General features: G+C 43.1%; 1 protein-coding gene across 3 annotated transcripts in view; it reads right to left on the bottom strand.

Moving 5' to 3' along the window:
* The window catches only part of FUT10 (fucosyltransferase 10), a 76,240-nt gene extending 57,293 nt beyond the window's left edge, over nucleotides 1–18,947 (bottom strand). Inside the window, exons 1-3 of one of the 3 annotated variants that reach the window (XM_027600736.2) lie at nucleotides 18,882–18,947; nucleotides 11,229–11,456; nucleotides 8,156–8,450 (exon numbers count right to left, since the gene is read on the bottom strand). In XM_027600736.2, the coding sequence (XP_027456537.1) occupies nucleotides 8,156–8,450; nucleotides 11,229–11,375 (442 nt within the window). In that variant the 5' untranslated portion in view covers nucleotides 11,376–11,456; nucleotides 18,882–18,947. Of the gene's footprint in view, nucleotides 1–8,155; nucleotides 8,451–11,104; nucleotides 11,457–11,805; nucleotides 11,866–18,881 lie in introns of those variants that run through there. The other 2 variants (XM_027600735.2, XM_027600737.2) reach the window with 2 other exon arrangements.
* Nucleotides 18,948–22,993: the final 4,046 nt, after the last annotated feature.

The following is a 22,993-nucleotide window of genomic DNA, read 5'->3' as shown; positions in this document are numbered from 1 at the left end:
TCTCAGGGTTGTGAGATCGAGCCCCACTACAGACTCTGTGCTCAGTGGGGAGTCTGCTTGAGATTGTCTCTCTCCCTCTCCCTCTGTGTCTCCCCCTGCTTGCGAATGTGCTCTCTCTCTCTCAAAATAAATAAATAAAATCTTTTTAAAAATAAATAAATAAAATAAGAGGTTTGATTACAGCAAAAATATATATATGTGGACAGATAAGCACATATACATATGTATACATATATTGTATAGAATATACAATCTCTCACCTAGTTATTATGAGCTTCTTTTCATGTTCCACTTCATTACTGCCCACACAGTCCAATTAAGTCCATCTCCTTCCCATCTCCCAAATAAGTCTTAATCTGGCAAGCTATTAAGAACAATTACCTACTAATTCAATGCACAGGGCCCAAGAGAAGATCAACCTCTGCAGACAAAAATTACTAAGAACTAGCATGTAATGGATGAGATCAGCAGAAATCTCTAGCCCTGAGCATGGTTCACGAATGTGTCACTCATGAAGTGGGTTATAGCCACATAAGGAAATCTATCAAGGCTGTTAGCACATCAACTGTGATATACTCATGTGAAACCAAACTTGTCTGTTTTCTGTGTTTCTCCGGGGCATGGCAAGGGGACTGGCAAACGGTGCCACTTTGCAGAAATCCCGTACAACTTCGTGTCCGAATAGAACTCATAGGACACATCCCGAGATACAAAGTAATTGTGAAAGAGAACATATCCTTGTCCCCACTCACCGAATTTATGCATGGAATGAAGGAGAACCTGTTTTAGGATTCGTGGATTCCATAACAAGGTCAAGAATACAGAAGAAGATGCGAGAGAAGAGCCTGTGGGGGACACTTATTGAAGTGTTTCTATGGCGAGCACTTGTGCCCTACTCTGAACCCCCTGCTTCCACAGGGCTGCCTGGAGAACTCTGAAATATGTCATATGTTCTTGCAACTTAGAGACAGAGGACTAGTGTCTACCTCACGCCTGAGGAGGCACCCAAGGACTGTGGACCAGGGATGGGCTCTCCTGACCTATCTCCCCAGGAAAATCTAGGGGATGTGACCTGCCCATGATCCCAAAGCTAGCCAAAGCAAGAGGTGGGTGATACTTCCCTTGACACATGTGGGGATCCAGTGTGCAGCCTTGGGTCCTCCTACAAGAGCCCTACAAGGAACAAAGAGACCTCAGCAGAAAGAAGCTGGATGTGTTCTGCAGGGTGCCAGGAGCTGGGAAGCCATCTGACTATGCAGAGTAGAGACACAGCTTCCTGAGAAAGGAAACTGTAAAAGTCCAACAGGCAAACTCCAAATGCCATGCAAATGCCCCAGAATAGAAAAAGTATACTTCATCCTTTGCCCGACCCACTCAAGGACACCGGCTCGAACCATCTGCCTGGTTCAGAAAATATGAAGCCACGCAGCCAAGTAAGAAATGTCCTATCTCCTTAATTCTCCTCCCTGTCCTCACTGCACCTCCACTAAGCTCCCAAAAGCAGCTGGTGATGGGGAGAGAGGGAGCAAGCAGAGGGTAGAGAGCAGAAAGAACACAAGTCCCTTCCCCAGGGCAGCAGGCTTGCAGCATGAAAAGAGCTCCAAGCTGGCGAACACAACAAATGTTACTTAGGCACATTGAGAGTCAGGATGGGATTCTACCTGGGAATGAACATGCCACTTACTAAGCTTGAAACTGCACTTGCAACGTAAAGTGACCATAAAGTCGTCCGTTGCTTCTGAGTGAGCACAAAGGCTGGAGATCTGCCAGATTTTCCAGTTAGGGGATGGTGAAAATTAGCCCCCTGAATAAGGCTTTAAAGGGCAGTGAGAAACACATGCATGTTGATCTCATTCCATAACTCATGCTTGGTCATTGTCAGGCTTTGAATGAATGAATGAATGAACGACAAACAAAAGAAATGTCTGAAGGGGAATGAGTAAACAAAAGAGTAAACCTGTGCACAAAACCCAGAACATGGAGAGATGGCTGGTAACAGAGTTCACTGATGAGCTAGCATTTTCAAAGGAGAAAGATGATGGATCTGTTGTGCAGGCTCATAGCCTCTGGTGTAGACAGTGTGGTAAAATACTAATAAACAGAGTATGAGTTCTAGAATCAGATATTCTGATTTGGGTACATGATCAGGCACTTTCCATCTGTGTGACCTTGGGCAAGTCACTTACATTCTCTAAGCCTGTTTCCCCATCTCTAAAATGGTAATAATACCCAGGCAACTACATAGTGTTATGATGATTTTAAATAAGAGAAAACGTGGAGAGTATCTCTTTGGTGCCTGGCAGAGTGGGCAATGATAATGGCAGTGAAATCCCAAAGTGTCCCTTGAAACAAACAAAGCGTCTACTGTGTTTGCTATCATTCACTCTAAATGTATTTCAATCCAACACTCTGGGAACTGGTAAGCTGTAGATGGCTTATAACAGAAACTCTTTCTCTTCCTCTGCTAAAGACCTTCTTTGTAACTCCGGTTCTTGAAGAAGTCTTCTGGAATGATACCACCCATTTCTGATGATTCCTTTACTCTATGTCTTCTCCGAGGTTGGAAATATAACTTGGACTATATTATCTCACACCTTGTCCATGAGGAGAAAGTTCTGGTTCCTGCCACCCACACAGGTAACCGAAGACAAGCCTTTTCATGCTGTGCTTTACTTCCTTCTTCATCAAAAAGAGGCAGAAGGCCCACCTATGAGGCTGTTTTGAGAAGGCAATAAGATCATGTTCAAGGAAGTGGTAGGGGGAACATGGAGCCTACCCTGAGGGTGGAGGTATTGGAGCTCCTAGCAAGCAGTCAGCAATCAGTCCCAGAGAGCTGGACTGGAGCTGTCCTTCGAGGAGGGCCAACCTGATGTCCTTCCTCTTCATAACCTCCACACTTCATCAAGGTGTGCTCATCCCACATTCCTAAGGGGGTAAAATATTTCAGAAGCCTCCTTTTCTTTATCTCCACGTGCCTCTGTTTACTAAAACCTCTACTGAGAAGCTCATCTAAAACATAAGCAGTTCCCTGCTCTAACTAAGCCCATTCTCGTCAAGCGTGACTCCAACCCCTCCTTCAGGAGAGACATCTGTCAGGAGAACTGTCTAAAAACCCGGAGTTGTGTTAGAAATCACTACAGTGACAGTATCGAAGACTCCCATAACCCTTGGACTTTGGGTTTAAAAAAAAAAAAAAACACTTTATTCACTTGTGACTGCTTTATTTTCATTTCAGAGAATTGTTAATGAAGCTGAAGATTTGCATTTCTCAAACGGCTCAAACCAGACACAGTATTCACAGTGTTCATATTAAGTAAATAACTCATATCTAGGAAGAAGAAAAAGAAAGTAGGCTACAAAGGAAACAAGCAAACTCAAAAATATTCTGGTTTACAATAGCTTCGAGGTTACATAATCCTCCAAGTCTCCATTTCACTAAATTAGGTCAGCTTTTGACACCAGCATCATTTTCCCTGACTTTTTTCAATCCTGCTGCAGCAGAGATCCAGGTGCCGTTGTGAGTGACCTACTTAACTAGAATTTGTGGGGCCCTCAGACAGAAACGTGTGGTGTCTTCATTCTATTTTGCTCAACAGACCTCCTTAATGAACTGAATCTCTAATTCAGCCGGCTAAAAACCACACATCTTAAGCAATTCCCAAATCCAAATATCCAGGTTTAATTATACTCATGAGTGTACATTCAAATGTGGCACAGGCAAAAGAGCGATGGATGAATCAGGTGTGAGGGCCTGTTGGCTCTCAGTTCCACTCTTTTGCTGACCCCAGTGCAATCGTGGCACATCCCTCACCTTCCAGAGCCTCAGTCTTGTCACCTTGGTGAAGAGAAGGTTAGACTCTTGCATCCTTTTTGGCTTGACTCTCTATGAAGATTTCCTGAGCACCTACCAAGGATAAGGCGCTAGATATAAGGGTAGAGGAGGTACAAAGATGAACTGACATTGCCCCATCTTCAAGAACTTTCCACTCCATGAAGGAAGAGAAGATCACACAGAACAAAACCAAATGCTTAGTTATCTTATTTATTCCTCAGGATTGGCATTGTGCCTGGCACACCATAGAGGCTGCATGTGATGGGAGAGAATCCGGAATGGTTCACAGGTGTTCTATCTGAGTTGGCTTTTAAAAGGCCATTCAACTCTCAGGGGCTCCCTGATACCATTCTCCAATGTGATTCAAAATCTTAAGCCAGCGTTCAAGGTTCTCCTCGTTCTGGTCCCAACATACCATTCAAGCTCCATCTCTCTTACCCAGAACTATGCTATAGCCTTGCTGTACCTCAGATATTACCCATAACTTTCTACTTCTTTGCTCACATTCATGCCATCCCTCATCCTGACATGTCCTCCAATCTCAACACAATCCAATTCCGTTATCCCTCAACATTTCGAATTTCTCCTGTTTTATGAAGGCAGTCTTAAGCCTTTCCTGACTCCTCCAATCATATGTTCTCTCTCCCTTCTTTGAAATTCCACAAGATCTATTGACACTCCTGTTATGGTACATTTGCCACTTAGAACTCCATTACTGCCAGGTAATGTCTTTGTCTCAAGATAATAATCTGTGACATTAGATGCTACGTTATTCATCCATGTTGCCAAACAAATGGTGGGTATTCAGTAGATTATTTGACAAGACAAATATAGAAAAGACAATCTAGGACTCAGAAACTGAATAAACAGTGGCAGTAAATTTGTACATTTGTGGCTTCTGCCTAAAATGGTGACTATTGCAGTTTGATTCTTGAACCTAGGGTTTAGTTGATAGGATCACAGCGGTTAGAAGTTTAGAAGACAGGCTGGATTCAGATTTCAGAGCCTTGAGTGCCAGGGTAATAAAAATGGCATAGGGCACCTGGGTGGCTCAGTCGGTTAAGCATCTGCCTTCAGCTCAGGTCATGATCCCAGGGTCCTGGGATCGAGTCCTGCATTGGGCTCCCTGCTCAGTGGGGAGGCCTACTTCTCCCTCTCCCTCTGCCTGCCGCTCTGCCTACTTGTGTTCTCTCTCTCTCTCTCTGTCAAATAAATAAATGAAATCTTTAAAAAAAATAAAATAAAAATGGCATATATTTAGTTCTCAATGAGTCACAGATGGTTTCAGGAGCTGGAGAGTAACAAAACCTGAGATAGGAAGATCAAGCCAGAAGCATTCCAGTTAACGCATCAGTCTCCTGGGAACTGGGATGGAGGTAAGTCCATCTCTGAAAGAAGAATCGAGTCTTGCTGTGCTGATAAAATTAAGTGCATGAACATATAGATCTGTGAGTCCTGGAAAAGTCACTAAGCTAAATACTGCTTTGTAGGCTTCCTGGCAACCCGGTATTTTAGTACCCACCTCAATAAAAGGAAAGAGACCCACACCAAAGCATCATTACTAAATTTCCAAACTGGTGAATAAGAGAATATTTGATATTTTTCCAGAGAAGGGAGGCGGGAACAGAATACAAAGGAGAGGGAATCAAAATAGCTTTGGATTGTCCAGCAATAACAGCAGAAGCTAGAAGACAGAGGGAAAATGTCTTTCAAATTCAGAAAGAAAAGCATTTCCCACCTAGAATTCTATGCTGAGCCAAACCATGAACGAAGGTAAGGGTAAAATGAATACATTTTCACACATACAAAGTCTCTGAAAACTTACCTTCAGAACACACTGAAACAAAAGTCTAAACCAAGAAAGAGAAAAATAAGGCATAGAAGAAACAGGAAGGGCGCCTGGGTGGCTCAGTCAGTTAAGCATCAGACTCTTGATTTCAGCTCAGGTCATGGTATCGGGGTCATGAGACTGAGCCCTGCATCGGGCTCCCCACTCAGTGGGAAGTCTGATTGGGATACTCTCTCTCCCCCCCCCAGCCTTTCCCCCCATGTTCTCTCTCTCTAATAAATAAATCTTTGAAGAAGAAGAGGAAGAAGAAGAAAAGAAAGAGGAAGAGGAAGGGGAGGAGGAGGAAGAGGAAGAGGAAGGGGAGGAGGAAGAGGAAGAAGCAGCGGGGAGCCAACGCAAGAGTAAGGCATAGGGAACCCCCAGAACAACAGGGAGCCAGGACAGCACCTGTGTACCCAGCAAAAAGGGCAAGCACTGGAGACTGGAGCAGGTCAGGAATCTCGGGGAGACGGGATGTGTTAACTTTCTGTCTTAGCTCTCTAACTTGCTCTTCCTCTTACATGATTTCCAAGGTCTAAAATGTTGGATGCTCAGAGCTCCGGGACATCCATTTCCACTGTTGTGTAGTGTCACACTGAATTTATATATATCACACTTCATTTGACCATTTTTCTCTGTTGGACATTTAGGTGATTTTTAAAACCTTACTTAGGACAAACAATGCAATAAGCAATCCATGTGCATGTGTGAGATTTCGTGAGGCTTCATACCTAGCAGTGGGATGATCTGGTATGAATTTATGTTGACTGGATATTGCCAGACCAATATCCAAAGTGGTCATATCATGGTGGCAGCCTTTCAAACAGAACTTTAAAAAAAAAAAAAGATTTTATTTATTTGAGAGAGAGAGTGAGCGAGAGAGAGAGAGCACGAGTGGGGAAAGGGGCAGAGGGAGAAGCAGACTCTCCACTGAGCAGGGAGACTGACTGGGGGCTCGATCCCGGAACTCTGGAATCATGACGGATGCCCAAATGACTGAGCCACCCAGGCGCCCCTAAACAAAACTTTTTAACATGTTATACATGCGCAGAGACCTCCAGTATTCCCAAATAACATGCTTAGATTTTACTTCTTGACTTTTCAGTTTTAGACAGTATATATGGATTCTTTCTACAGAAGATGAATATTCAACTCTCCCTCACCCCTGCCCACCCCACTCAATTTCTCACCCCCATAACCTTCCCCAAAAGTTGTATCATTTTAGATAGATTAGTAATCAGTGTTGACATCATTATGTCATCTCAGTGAGCCATGTCATATACTAAGATGACTTTTCCCCCATAGCCTGTTTGCCCTGGAGTAGCATCAGATTTCTCAAAGAAATGTCTCACTATTAAAATCAACGGCTATGGGGCGCCTGGGTGGCTCAGTCGTTAAGCGTCTGCCTTCAGCTCAGGTCATGATCCCAGGGTCCTGGATCGAGCCCCACATCGGGCTCCCAGCTCAGTAGGAAGCCTGCTTCTCCCTCTCCCACTCCCCCTGCTTGTGTTCCCTCTCTCGCGGTGTCTCTCTCTGTCAAATAAATAAATAAAAATCTTAAAAAAAATCAATAGCTACACTTGGCAAGGGGGTGCAGCAGGAATGTGATGGCTGCTTCTTGCCTACAGCAAGGGGAGACCAGACTCTCTTGGTGGTTTCAGGCAGAGACCCCAGCCCAATCTCTAAAGGAAGAGTGTGGAAGTCTCCCTCTCTGTCTCTCTCTTCACACACATACACACAAATACAGATACACATTCACACCACTCTAAAGCAGATTTGCTTTCATTGACTTCCTAACTGATCAACTTTGCCTATATTTGGTCGAGTCTGCTCATCTGTACCCTCTTGCCCCCTCCACTCATCCCCCAGGAGCTCTGTATTTCCTGCCACCCCTGGCAGCTTGCTAATTCCCCTCGCTGGGTTTGATTGCCCTCAATCCCAGCAGGACATACAATCAGCCTCAGGAAGTGATAAATACCAACTTACTCTCGATATTGTTCAGCCCGTGCTGAACAATATTTTTATTTTTATTTTTTAACAATATTTTTATTTTTATTGCTGATTAATCTGACTAATGAAATAAAGAACACTGTGTTAGCTAATGTCCAATTAAACATTTGTTAAGGTCATCAAAATCTCCTGGCTTATTATCGCAGGTGACATTCTGAATTGATGTCAGCAATAGAATCAATACCCAATTCCCTAAATACCAAATTCAGTAAGTACAGTGTCCAATTGTGAAAGGATGAGAGGAAATATCCCTTCTCTTCCAGAATTACCAAGGGCCAGCCAACCCACCTTTATGTTGGTGAAGCCTGTTTATTTCTTGTATCTGCTAAATGCTCAGGCCTCTCACAGAACAAATGCAAAGGAAATCAGGCATGTCCCATATGTCCAAGGGGAGCTCCACCTTCTCTTCCCTGAAGGTAAGCAGTAAGTCAGCTTTGGAGTAGGATGTCAGCAAGCCATGGGAGACAGGCAAATGCCCTACTTACCATAGAAGAGGAATGCTTTGGTCATGGGATGATGTAGGAAGGTCCGGTTGATGGTGAAGAAACACGCATCTGCCCCGCACTGGCCGAGTCTTCCAGTCTCCCCAGTCAGTGGGGACCACCAGAGCATGATGGGGTAGCTATCAGTTTCCAGCTGGGTTTTCCTATCCAAGGTCAGTGCTTCTTTTCCAGGGAGTGGATAGAGATGCGCAGGCTCCTCTTCCATCTTTGCCTGTCCATCTCGCAAATTGGAACTTTTAAACTTCTTCCTTTCAAATTTTCCCAGTTCAACCACTACCTGAAAGAGAAGACAAGTATTACAGAGTCAGATGGTTTCATTGCCTCTTGCACGTCTCCCGTTCATCTTGATGATGAAGCCTTGTTTTAGTTTTCTATTGCAGCTAGAACAAATCACCACAAACTCAGCAACTGAAAACAACGCATTTATTGGGGTGCTTGGGTGGCTCACTTGGTTGAGCATCCAACTCTTGATTTCCACTCAGATCATGATCTCAGGATCCTGATCTCAGGGTCTTGGGATTGAGCCCTGCATCGGGCCCCACACTCAGTGAGGAGTCTGCTTGAGATTCTCTCTCCTTCTGCCCCTCCCCCCGTTGTCTCTCTAAAATGTAAATAAATTAAAAAAAAAAAAAAAGAAGAAGAAGAAAAAAGTAACCAACACATTTATTACTGCATAGTTCTGGAGGTGAGAAGTCTGACCTGAGTCTCACTAGGCTAAAAGCAAGGCGTCAGCAGGGTTACATTCTTCTCTGGAAGCTCTAGAGAATCCATTTTCTTCCTTTCCTATCTTTTAGAGACACCCACCGCTTGGCTCGCCACCCTTTCTCCATCATCAAAGCCAGCAATGTTGCCTCTCTCTGATGCTTATTCTGTTGTCACATCTCTGTCTGACCACAGCCACAGAAGAGTCTTATCTTCTAAGGACTCATGTCATGACACTGGGCTCACACTGATAATTCTGGAAAATCTCCACATCTCGAAGTGTCTCACCTTAATCCCATCTGCAAGGGCCCTTCTGCCACGTGAATTTACATACCCACAAGTTCCAAAGATTAGGGTGCTGACAAAATATCTATCAACAAGCATGCTTAATTCTACTAAACACATGCCAGCTACATTTCTGCATTTCAGCAGCATATAGAGTATCTGGAAATAGTTCTGTCTCTTTATGAAACCCGTGAGAGTCAGGGCTATTATCTGGCTCTTACTCGAGACTGCATTCTAGGGAGAATTCGTTATAAGTCACCAACTGGTTTCTTTTTATTACAGTTAAAAGAGTCATAACACAAGTCTTCCATTTCTAATAATTTCTACTGCGGCATCAAGTGAAGTCTACCATGAGTACTGGGCTCCCTTCCATGTAAAGCCACGTTTCTTTCTTTCTTCTAGGATGCACTGGGTCACTGGATAGCTAGGCCATCAGTAATAGGAGTCTAGAGGGCAGGGCGGGCAGAGCGGACACAGATGGACAGTGGTTCCCCACAAGTGATAGAAGCTCAGAAATGACATGCATACCAAAAACATGACAATGTCTTCTGACATCAAAAGAAAAATTCTTAGGGATGCCTGCATGGTTTAGTCAGTTAAGCGTCTGCCTTGGGCTCAGGTCATGATCCCAGGGTCCTGGAATCGAGTCCCGTGTCGGGCTCCCTGCTCAGCGGGGAGCCTGCTTCTCCCTCTCCCTCTGCTCCTCCCCCCTGCTCGTTCTCTCTCCAGCTCTCTCAAATAAATTTTAAAAAATCTTAGAAAAAAAAGAAAGCTCTTAGCTTCGACACAGCCATTCCTCATAACTGAAAAAAGTGCCAAAGTAATTGGTAAGATCAAAGCTCTGGTAACTTCCCACAGAGAGTAGAGAACTCCAGCCCCTCCCGCACAAGCCTGGACACCCACAAGTCAGACGAAGAGGGAGTCAAGTATTTCTTCCAACCAGAATCCTGATCTGGCAGCAGAAGGTGGCAGAAGTCCAGCGCCAGCCTGTTTGCCAAAGTGCTTTTATATGCGTTATCTCATTCAATCCTGATCAAGAGGAAAAAGCCCAGAGAATAATACCTCTGTTTCCATCAGCCCCACACCTGAACTGCTCACATCCACAAATAATCTTTAGAAGTCTTTTGAATTTCCAAATGGACAGCTGGTGCTTGAATGGGTCCAAACTATATCTGAATTCATATCCATACTTTTTCTATTGTTGTGTCATTTTTACTTTAATTTGACATCAGTAATGAACTTCAGAATCACCGACAAAATGAAATAGATGGGAAGACTAAAAAATGCTGCAGTTCAAACACCCACATTCAGGGACGCCTGGGTGGCTCAGTCGGTTAAGCCTCCACCTTTGGCTCAGGTCATGATCCCAGGATCCTGAAATCAAGTCCCACATCGGGCTCCCTGCTCAGGGGGAAGTCTGCTTCTCCCTCTCCCTCTGCCTGCTTGTCTACCTACTTGTGATCTCTCTCTGTGTGTCAAATAAATAAAGAAAATCTTTAAAAAAAAAAAAAAGAATGACAAATGTATTAATGCGGATTCTTGTGTTCCACAGAATGGATGAGCTTATTCTTAGAATACACATGGCTTCTTCAAGAATGCCATCTTTCAGAAGTCATTGTGATAGGGGGCTTTGAGAAATCCATCTACATTTGACCCAGTAAGACAGACTGAGCTCTACTTTCTCTTCTTCTAGAACCAGGAACCTACAAGAGTCACAAATTGACCCCCTACTCACTGATTTTGTCTCTACCTGACACACCCACTCACTAAACCTCAGTTTTATCTATTGACAAAAAAAGTATTTCCCCTGCCTTAGACAGAAAACCCCCCGATCCTGAGAGATTAAGCAAAAAGTAAAGTACTTGGAGAGAACAGGGGTGGGTTGAGGGCGGGAAGGTTGGAATGGCTCAGCAATCGACACTACGCAACCCAAATTCTTGCTACCTGGAGTGTGACAAGCAGAAAGACGGAGGCTGTGATGCATAGGCAAGATGCCAAAAGCTTCCTCCTCTGAATCCACACCATGCTGCCCGGCCCTGGGTGACTGACAGAGGGCTAGCCTGGTTACCAGGTGTTCTCGAGTCGGCCCACAGCCCAAAACAACTTCACGTGGAGGAACCATCTGGGTGCAAATTTCTTCCACTGTCATTCCTGCTGGGACTTGGTCTCCATGAAGGACTGAGATCCCAGGTTCTGCAGGGGCCTGGCTTGGCATCGAGCGGGAACAGTATACAGTCTTCTTAACCTATCAACAGAGCAGCTGGAGATTCTTCAAACCAGAAGGCATCAAAAAATTCTGTAACAAATGAATAATTTTTTAGCCATAGTGCAGAAGATTTAATAAATGTAGTCTTTCAGGGTTATCACATAGAAACCTCACACTTTAAAACTAAAAGGAACCTTTGAGATCTGAGATACCTCACTCCTAGATAAGGAAACCAAAATCAGAGAGGTAAAGTGACTTGGTCAAGGTCACACAGCCTATTAGAGAACTGTGACAGGTCTACAATTAGGTCCTGAGTCTAAAATTCTGTTTCCACTTAATTTTCTCTGCCATCAGAAGATTGAATTCCACAAGTCACGTACACGTAGTCATTTTCTTCTACTTAGGTTTCAAAGGGGTAGAAAAGTGGAATAGAAATTACCATGATTGGGGCACCTGGGTGGCTCGGTTGGTTAAGCTTCTGACTCTTGGTTTCGGCTCAGGTCACGATCTCAGGGTTGTGAGACCAAGCTCTGTGTTGGGCTCCACACTGAGCGCAGAGTGTACATCCCCCGTGCGTGTTCTCTCCCTCTCTCTAAAAAAAAAAAATTCCCAAAATTATCCACCCACTCCTGTAAAATTTAAGGAGCAAATAAATAAAAGTTCAGGTTTGGTTTGAAAATAGATCATGATCAACTGACCCAAACTTTCTCTAAGGAAAACAACTTCCACCACAACATAAGGAATTCTGATTATTGATATATTTGTTCAGTCTTTTACGGCAAGTGTAACAAAGCAGTGGGTTGTGTGAACAATACGATTCTCTGGAATTTCTGAAATAAGATTTCCATCTGTCTGAAATGTATGATCTTTTCAAAAAGTTTTAAAAATGAACTAGAGTTCTAGGGGCGCCTGGGTGGCTCAGTTGGTTAAGCGACTGCCTTCGGCTCAGGTCATGATCCTGGAGTCCCGGGATCGAGTCCCACATCGGGCTCCCTGCTCAGCAGGGAGTCTACTTCTCCCTCTGACCCTCTTCCCTCTCATGTTCTCTATCTCTCATTCTCTCTCTCTCAAATAAATAAATAAAATCTTTAAAAAGAAAAAAAGAAAAGAAAAAAATGAACTAGAGTTCCAAAGAATGCCTTTTATTCCCAGGGCTCTGTGCAGTCAAAAGTCTCGGTCAAATGACCCTGTGGAGTTTCAGAACAGAGCAAGGATCAACATTCCTGAAGCTGCTTTATAGTACCCCAAACATCTGGCTCTAAGCTCTGATTGTACATCTCCCAGATACCGCATTAAAGGTATAATTAGAAATATAAAAATGACGTAGAATTCTGGTTAAAAACATTAGCCTTAAAGGTGTACTCCCCTCCCATGCATCTTCCTTGATTTACTTTAAGTCCAGGGTAAGTCTTTCAGCAACAAAATGACTCTTGGTTTCAGAAATCACCAACTGTGTTTTTCCTCTTTTCCCCATGGAACTCCTGCAATCCACAGTAACTAAGAGAACAGCTCTAGAGTCAGCCCCCCAGGATTCAAATCTCAGCTCCCCAGCTGGTTTAACCTAGCCTCTCAATATCTCGATTTCCAAAATATAGATAATAAGGGTACCTAATCAGAAAGTTATTGAGAAGTATATGAGATGAGATTACTAAAACACTTACTCAGAGTGTGGTACATAACTGTCCAATAACTATTTGCTATCTTATTTTTAAATATTCATTATAATTTTTATTATACTTTTAAGTGTAAAATGAAGCTGAATTCATATAAAGTATGTTGCCGCCCCATCCACTGGAACTTCAAAAGGAGAAACACTCATTTTGCCAAAGTAAAGGAGATCACTAATATTTGTCAAGTGACCTATTGTAAGCGAGGCCCTTCCTAAGTGTTCAGCATGCATGAGATCATTCAATCCTCCCACAACTCTATGAAGGAAAAATTGCTGTCCTCATTTTTAAGGATGAGAAAACCCAATTTGAAAAAAGTAAATTAACTTACCCAACACTACAACTTCATAAGTACTACAACCAGAAACTAGTTAGACTCTGAGGTTCATGCATTCTTTTATATTTTTTAACACTAAGACTATAAAATTCCCACCCAATAATACTAACACAGATTATTTGCCTTCATCAGAGAAAAAAAAAACCTGTATAGAATCACTCTCGGTCAGCTGGTATACCAGAGAAAAAAGTAACAAAAATCTGTAAGAACCTGAAAATTGTCTTCCCTTCTACTCAGTTGATGCTAGTAGCTATGAACTACCTAACATGTGGAGCTAGCACTTAGGGTTTCAATCCTGGCTCTGTCATTTACACATAATATAAATTTGGACAAGTTACTAAATCTTTCTAAGCTTCAGTTTCATCACAATAAAGAATAAACGTTCGCTGTCATTATTTCTTTCCCTTGCATTACAAGAAGATGATCCAATTTCTGTTTTATATGCAAAGGCTATTTATTTTAGCTAGAATTAATGTAACCCAGATTAGATAATGAATTATTACCACCTTAAGTGGGTATAAAACTCTATCATCTTCAGAAGATTTTCACATCTATCACTCCCCTCAATCTTACTGATAACCACTTTGTAAAGTAAGCAAGGTAGGTTTTATTCTCAGTTCCCACAAATAAGGAAACTGAGCCTCAGCGAGTTTAAGTGATTTGCCCAAGATCATAGTTTCTATAGGTTGAAGTGGGTCTAGAAATCAGGTCACCTGTCTTCAGGCTCATGGGAAAGGAAAGAGATGGAGAAAATAGTGACCATTTGTTAGGAGTCAAAGAGGGTCAGTAATAAAGGAAAACAAAAGATAGGATGAGAATGGGAAGATATAGTTCGGGGTATTTTTACAGCTACCACAATGCTGTCCTAGGGTCTGTCCTAGGTAGGGCCTTTTTAAGTCTTGACATGGCTGTATGAACTATGACAGAGGGATTTAAGGTTACAAATTCCCTTTCATCCAAAGAATTTCAATTTAGCTTATACCCACAAAGCCAGAGGTATAGTGAGGTCTCAGGGACTGAGCTGTGGTTAAATGCCCACCACTATTCTAAAGAACAGAGCCAGTTAGTGTAGATGGTACTACAATTTATAGCATGCAGCTATCAACCAGACCTTGGGGCACATCAATCTAATATGTGGTATCAATTACACCCAGGAGCTTGTCATCCAGTCACCAGTGCCCCCACTGGTGGGACAGATGAACTTGCTGAGAGCATGGCGAAAGTCAGTAAGCGCCATGCAATGGAGCTCCAGGAGGAAAGCTCCCTTCTGTTTCATCACTGCCCACAGGGTGAATCTCAGAGTCCACCAAGAGGGTGTCCCAGAACACTCCATTCCTGGATTGAAGCAATGTGTGCTTGTTCAGACAACCATGGTAGGTAACATCTGAAACGGACACTTGCTAACCCTCTTGACCCTAGAGCTGAGCTTCTGAAATGCATTTTTTGGCTTGTGTGCACTGCCTGGGGCTGGCCATCTGCTGCCCAGAGCGGGGTCCGAAGCTGAGCGTGACTAGCTCACATTCCTGCAAGCACTAGTCCATCAAAACCAGCAATACCTTCACCCTAAAATAATTTCAAATTTCTCCACTTTGTTTTGAATTAAAATGGACGGAGGAGGGATCTTAGAGCAAATTAGCAGTCTGAGGATGCCAGCTTCAAATTTCAACCTCACAGTGCCAGTCCAAGGTATAGGTTAAGGGTCTCAGAAATGGGACTTAGAAGATGATTTCTGCCCTGCATCTCTGAGTATAAAATGAGAAGGTAACCCTGGGAGACGCATGGGGTTTTCTGACCCTGACACTTTATGTGTGTGTCTCTCTCTCTCCCTTCCTGTCCCCATGCAAGGAAAAAAGGTGAGGCAGAGGCTGGGAACTCTGGGAAGGCTCTTTTGATCGTCTCTCCTCTAGTCATTGGTGGGTCAACTGAGTTAATAAGCGACTGTCTAAACAGAGCTTAAGGTTAGACCAGGGAGAGTCTTTAAAAGGAATGTATCTAATTACCAAGCTTAAATTATACCCACTAAGGTGTAATTTCTCAAGTAGGTTTGACTCTCCGAAAGTATGTTTTCATTTTATAACCTATAAATCCTCACAATATCCCTTAAACAGGACTGTCCTAAGAAAAACAGATGATGGCAGGCTGGTGAGAAGATCTAAGGGCCTTTGGACGACTCTCCAGGAGCTTTTCAACCACTGCCTTCAACTACTTGTCCTCATCAACACTCTTCTTTCATTCCTATTTGGTTTCTCTAAAAGCCTGACAACTGGTGTTCCTACCAGTCTGACCCCTTGCACTCTCCACTTCGCTATAGAGTTGTTTCTGGGATGTAAACTGGATCTCTGTCCTCTGATTACGATCCATCAATGGTTTCCCACAGATTTCAAGATTAAGATCAAATGCATTAGCTCCGAAAACAAGACTCCCTCTACCCCGCCCTACTTCTCCAGCTTCTGCCACACATAGCCTTTGTTCCAACTATTCCTGGAGTGTAGCTTCCTGTTCTGTGCTCTAGACCCTACCTAACACATCCACACCTCCTTCACTAGCCCAGCCGTTCTCCTAGACTCTCCGGGCCGCCTGCTTTGGCCAGCCTTACCCCTCCCAATGCCAAGTTGGGAGATCTAGGTCCATATCATTGTGCTTGTTTCTATCACAGCAGTAGAAAGGATGCAGGAAGCTGGCAGATTTCAGGAAACTTTCTAAAGTTGCTTTATTGGATGCATATAAAACACTTGCCAAACATTAAAAAGTTGACATACTCTTTAATTTGCACTTCCTTAGTGCCTGTGCCTGTTCTTGCGCACATGGCGAACATGCCATGGTGGTTCATTTCCACTTTCATCCAATTTTCTTTATTGACATTTATTGGTGTTCATTTTCCTCACTCTTTTTAAAAAGACTTCATATTTTGCTAAGCATTTATTTTTACTAGAGTGCTTAGGGTTGCAGATTTCTATCTGGGAAGGTGATCCTCTTCCACCAAGCACACATTTCAGGTAAGACAGATAAATAAAGAGAGATGAAGGGATACTGGCAGTCACGTGAGGCCAGGCTGGTGGTTAATGGTGGGGAGCAGGTGGAGGATTTGCAGCCTGAGACCTTCACATCTCTATTGTAGAACTGAAGGTGATGTCATTCTTAACACTTAAATTCTGGACATGCAGAAGCATTCAAATTATGTAGTATTAATATAACTTCATTTAGTGGTGCTACTTAATGAAGAAACTAACTTAAAACATTTCCAGACCAAAAAAGCAAAAAACAGAAAAGATTGATATGAAGCCTCAAATAGAAGTGTTCAAAGGGAATAGGTTTTTTTAAGTAAAGGTGAGGGCACAAAATTGTGAAGATTCTGTATTACACCAAGAACTTGGCTTCCAAAGAGCAAGACTTTCTCAATCTTTCTCCTTGGAAGGTCTTCTTAGTAACTGTTCTTTCCCCAAGAAGAGTTTATTGGTTACGATGTAACAATCTTCCTACCCGGAAAAAGATGTGAATTGAAATCCCTCATCTGCTTTGGTCATTTATGTAATCATGAGTGAGGCACTGGTTAAATAACACCAACACAGTGTGGCTAACACTTCACATGCCCAAAGACAAAGGGCTGGACCAGGGGATCTCCTGGGGTTTCATCCCAAAATGAAGCTCTCCGATCCCACAAATAGTGTCCAGGAGCAAAAACTCTCCACGGAAGAAAGACCAATCAAGTAAAGAGATAGTCATTAAGACAGTCTGAGTCATCATAAACCAAGAGTCCTGTAAATATAAAGAAATATTTCTATATAACAAGTTTAGGGTTACTTTATCTTCATTCTCCTTTTTAGTAATTCAGCATTAACTTTTGAAAACTCAAAATTTTATTCTCAAAGAAATAAATACCTTAAAAACACTGTAAATAAAGACAGACATATATATTTTTTAATGTTTAACAACCCATGTTCAGAAACACTATAATGTTTATCGGGAAATGCTGGTAATTGAATTAGGTATTGCATTCCCACCGAAATCAACACTTTATATTCCACATTTAGAAAGCATTTAAACATGGGTTGGAAATGTCGCATCTGAGCAATACTTACACATCTGTGAATAACATTATTGTTTGTCCAAACTATGCTCTTGTTCTTTATTTTCAAAATTTAACCCTAGTTTTAATTTTTTTAATGTACTGTTTGTAGGATAAACAGTTCTTTTAAGTGAAGAATAAAAGATGAGCCATAATAACAGTGACAGTTAATGCTGTGTATTTAATTCACTGTTACACACTGCCATCTAGCAGGAAGCCCGCAAAGGAAGTTACTACAGCAGTATCAAAGATGGAGCTGACCTTAATGAACCTCTGACGCTAGGACAGTGCTTGTGGCTTGCAGACAGCAGGAGGAAGTTGTGAAATTGAGGTGAGGGTGCTTCTTGATTGGTGGGTCTGCCACTTTAGTGTGCAAATACCTGGGTTGCTTATTCGACGCGGATAGCTGGGACCCACCTGAAAGCCCCCTCCCTTTGAGAGACCGCAGGGTGGACCAGAAACGATGCCCTAGTTGTAGTGTGACATCGCGAGCAAGCCCAAGATTGGTCACGAGCTTCTGGGTTGTCTCATGTGGAGGGAAGGAAGGGCATACAAGGAGAATGAGGTCCTGAAGACCAACTTGCCATACACCCAGCCAGAGCGCAAGCACTCCGCAAATGAAATGAACCAGCCAAGTCACCGCACGCATTTTAGGGAGATGTGGCAGCGAGTAGGAGGGCAGTCTGTTGGGAGCTGTGATGTTAAGGAAAACAGTCCTTTTGCGTGACATTTGCTACATATTCAAGAATCATTAAAAGATGCCCAGAAAATGAAAATCACATCGATGTTATTTCTACATCTTACACAAAATGAGGGCGCTAATCGGGTGAAAAATACCAAGAAATGTATTGCATATGGATAATGAAAGCCTGCCAGTCTTGGGGCTCCCTCCAGGGCATTTTCTCCATGAAATACGCAATGCCCGCTATAGCTGGGCAGTCAGAATCCCTACCACTTCTGCACACAATTCCAGCAACAAGTGATTCTCAGAGAAGATGTGGGGAAGAAGGATGCAATTCTCAACACAACGTGGCGGAGTGAGCCTCTGGAACTGGAGGGGCTGGGAAGATCGTGGCAAAGGGGAGGGACGTGAAATCCCCCCAGTTGCCTTCCCCCGGCTCCTGCGGGGGCTCCGGCGTGTCACCGGCCTCCCACCTGTGCTTTTCCGGCCCCTGCTAGTTTTACATTTCAGGCGGTGTCTCTGGAAAGCGCTGCCCAAGGTTTCCCAAAACAGACTTGGCTTCTTTTTCCGCGCACTACTCCGTCTTTCTCTGACACACACTCCCTTCTGGGCACAAAGAGGAGGTGTCCTGCGGCTGCGAATCCAGCGGGCGGCTTCCCAGCTTCCGTGCGCACCAGGAAGTCTCCTTTGATTTGTGGGCAGCAAGACCCTGTCCCCTCCAAGTATCACTCCAGCCTGAAAAGACCCAGTGCCTGCCACTCACCTTGTCTTGGAGTAGGAGGCTCGCTCCACTGCCGAGAGCCCCGCGGTTTTCCACTTTCAGTTTGCGCCCTGCCCGAGCTGGGGCGAAGACTCGGAAAGGAGGTTTGGGAAAGGGGGGATAACTCTCCGCGCGCCCAGGCCCAGCGATCCTTGATCCAGGTTTTCGCCGGTGCCGGGCTTAGAATCCAGTCCACAGGGGTTACCGGGAGCATCTGCTCCTCCCCTCACACGCGAGCCTACACAGTTCTTGAAAGTTCCTGGGAAGCTCCTGAAATTCTCTTAAGTAAGTCGTGGAACACTTTCTGCATCTCAAACTCTGCTAGGACTGAAGCAAATTCAGTCACCTATTCAGGAAAACTGAGAACATGGTAAGCAGAGCAGAGACCTGGGTACTTTTCATCAGGTACCGTGTTTGGTAGACTGAGCAGGATGATCATTTGCCAGTAAAATGAAACTTCAGGCTACTGAATTCCAAATTCGGAGAACCCAAGTAGAATTATTTAGCTCTAGCCTGCAGGAAGGTGATAACACGTAGGGAGGTAATTCAAGACCTTGGTAGGGCCAGAGCTAGGTTGAGGCAAGTGAGGCATCCAAGGCTCAAAATATGAGGAGACACTGACTGAGCCATGCAAATGCTGGGCACACTTGCAGGAACCTGAGTCATCGCTGCCCTAGGCCTGCCTCACTGTAGTCCTGGCCCCGAGAGAGTTCCAGTGCCAAGCACCTCAATTAACTTCTCTGTAAAAACCAGTTGATGATAATAATGGTATCAACTTCAAGGAACACCAAACACAAAGGAAAATATTGATAAATTGGATATCATTGAAAGTAAATCCTGTTCGTCAAAGACACTATTGCTAGAAGGGAAAACAATCCAGAGTAGAAAATATTTGCAATAGATTTATTTCAGAAAGAATTCATATCCAGAATATAGCCAAGAATGCCTACAATGTGATAAGAAAGAATTGAAAAAGCATCCTAATAAAAATCTCCTCTGGGAAGGAAGGGACCAAAGACTTACACAGTACTTAATCAAAGAAGAATCTGGCCAGTAAGTATGTGAAAAGATGCTTAACTTCTTCAGTCATCAGAGAAATGCAGATTAACACAACAGTTATATACTACTACACATCCACCCACCCCAAAATTCATGTGGAACCACAAAAGACCTGGAGTAGCCAAAGCAATCTTGAGAAGAACAAAACTGGAGGTATCACAATCCCAGATTTCAAGATATAAGGCCTATATTAATCAAATCAGTATGGTACTAGCATAAAAATAGCCACAGAGGTCAATGGAACAGGATAGAGAGCCCAGAAATAAGCCCCACTCCTATATGGTCAATTAATTTATGACAAATGAGGCAAGAATACAACATGGGGCAAAGACAGTTGTTTCAATAATAGTGTTGGGTAAACTGGACAGCTACATACAAAACAATGAAGCTGGACCGCTTTCTTACATCATACACAAAAATAAATTTGAAATGGAGTAAAGACCAAAATATGAGGTCCAAAACCATAAAACTCCTGAAAGAAAAGATAAGCAGCAATCTCTTGGACATTGCCCTTAGCAACATATTTATGGAGATGCCTCCCAAGGCAAGGGAAACAAAAGCAGAAAATAAAGGATTGGGACTATATCAAAATAAAAAGCTTTGCATAGCAAAGAAAACCATCAACAAAACAAAAAGGCAACCTAGTGAATGCAAAAGATATTTGCAAATGATATATCTAGTAAGGGGTTAATATCTAAAATATATGAAGAACTTATGCAACTCAAAACCAAAAAACCAAACAATCCAATTAAAAAATGGGCAGAGGACCCAAATAGACAGTTTTCCAAAGAAGACATCCAAGATGGACAATATGAAAAAAAATGTTGGAAACATGAAAAAAGGTTCAACATCACTAATCACTGGGGAAATAAAAATCAAAACCACAATGAGATATCACCTCACACCAGTCAGAAAGGCCAGAATCAGACAAAAAATAACAAGTGTTGGTTAGGATCTGGAGGAAAATAGACCCTCTGTGCACTGCTGGTGGGAAGGCAAGCTGGTGGAGCCACTATGGAAAACAGTATGGAGGTTCGTCAAAAAATTAAAAAATAGAACTGCCATATGATCCAATAATTCCACTTCTTGGTATTTATCTGAAGAAAATGAGAAACTAACTAAATTATATATATATTTATAATATATATAATAAATATATATCTATATCTATATCTATATATATACAGTTGACTCTTGAACAATGTGGGAGTTAGGGGCATGCCAACCCCATACATATTTGGTATATGTATTATATACTGTATTCTTACCATAAACTAAGCTAGAAAAAAAATGTTAAAAATCCCAAGGAAAAGAAAATACATTTACAGTACTGCACTTTATTTATTGAAAAAAAAATTCACATATAAGTGGATCCATACAATTCAAACCCATGTTTTTGAATGGTTAATGGTATGCACTCCCCGCATTCATTGCAGCATTTACAATACCCAAAGATATGGTAAGAACCTAAATGTCTATCAACTGATGAGTTGGGTAAGAAATGTAGTATATACATACAATGTATATATATACAAAATGTATATACATACATATATACATATATCACTTCCTCTACTTAAATAATTTGGGGAGTGTGGTGTGGTACACGTGGTATTATCTTTTGATTTCTTCCACATTATTATTTCTTAAGCTTCATCTTTTGATTTATTTTTTAAGTAATCTCTACACCCAAGGGAGGACTGAACTCACTACCTGGAGATCAGGAGTCGCAGACTCTGCTATTGAGCCAGCCAGGTATCCCTCTTCCATATTATTTTTAAACTCGATTTTAACATAAAAGGGCATTGTATGTGTGATGACTGTCCTCTAAGTCTTTAAACCAGGAAAGGCAAGTAGATGAGTGAGAACAATCAAAACTGTTTCTTATGAAGCAATGTAAACTATGCATTTAACATACCACCAGCCATCATATATCCCCCCTTTTTCAAATGGGACTGTTTGCTAAAGGGTAACTTGCCTAAAGATACTTAGTAAATAGCAGTTTGTTTTTATAACCTAAATTTGGCTCCAAAAACCACTGCCAAATCAATGGTTTCCAAGAGGTCGTTTTGTTTAAGATTTACTTATTTTTAGAGGGAGATTGACAGCGGAAGGGAGGGACAGAGGGAGAGGGAAAGAGAGACTCCTCAAGCCACATCCCCGCTGAGCAAGGAGTCCGGGAAGGGACTGGATTCCAGGACTCCGAGATCATGACTTGAGTCGAATCCATCAATTAAGCCTCGGCTTAACTGACTGAACCACCCAGGCACCCCTTTAACAGGGTGGTTCCAATTCATAGTTTTCACCTGTATGCAGCACACACATTACTTACGATATAATTACTTTATAATGTGATATGCAAAGTGCGTGCCCATCCTTATTCTGAGATTATGCCTTTTTTTGCTCTTTTGGTATTAATCTGGCCTTTCTTGAGAAAAACGGTATGAGCTACTAAACGTTTTCTTTTTCCTGTCAAAAATAAAAAGAGGGGGACAAACTTAATCCTCCAATTTTTTTTTTTTTGCTTTTAATATTACCCAATCCATAAATTTCAAAGGTCAAGACCCAGCGTCACACCAAACAACAGTGCGTGCAAGGTTAAGCGAGAGGGAAGTGAGTGCGGGAGCGGGAGCGCGGGTCTCAGGTGAAGAGGGACCGAGTTCGAGCTCCACAGCCCCGGCGACGGCGGAGTAAAAGTAATGCAGCTCCGACGGCTAGGCGCTAGGGGCCGGCGGGAGGCGGACCGCGCTTTCCTGAGCGCACCCCGCGACAGAGGAGGCCGGCCGCCGGCGTGGGCCAGCCAAACCTCAGGGCAGTCATAGACCGCGCTTTGGACAAGGGCGTGCCCAGCGACCTCCACCTCCGCGCCCCAGGCCTTGGCCGACTCCTGCGCGGAGTAGCAGGGGGCCGCTAACCGTGTTTACCGTCCCAAAGGGAGACCCGGAACAAGATATAGGCAGTAAGAACTGGCGGTGACGGACCGGACGTGGCGGTGAACGCGGAAGTTGCGCCGCCCAAGGGCACTACGCAAGCCCGAGAAATCAAAACTCTCGCGA

Source organism: Zalophus californianus, chromosome 2 (genome assembly GCF_009762305.2).
Source record: "Zalophus californianus isolate mZalCal1 chromosome 2, mZalCal1.pri.v2, whole genome shotgun sequence".
Classification (NCBI taxonomy): Eukaryota; Metazoa; Chordata; class Mammalia; order Carnivora; family Otariidae; genus Zalophus; species Zalophus californianus.
This window is presented reverse-complemented; position numbering and strand designations above follow the sequence as displayed.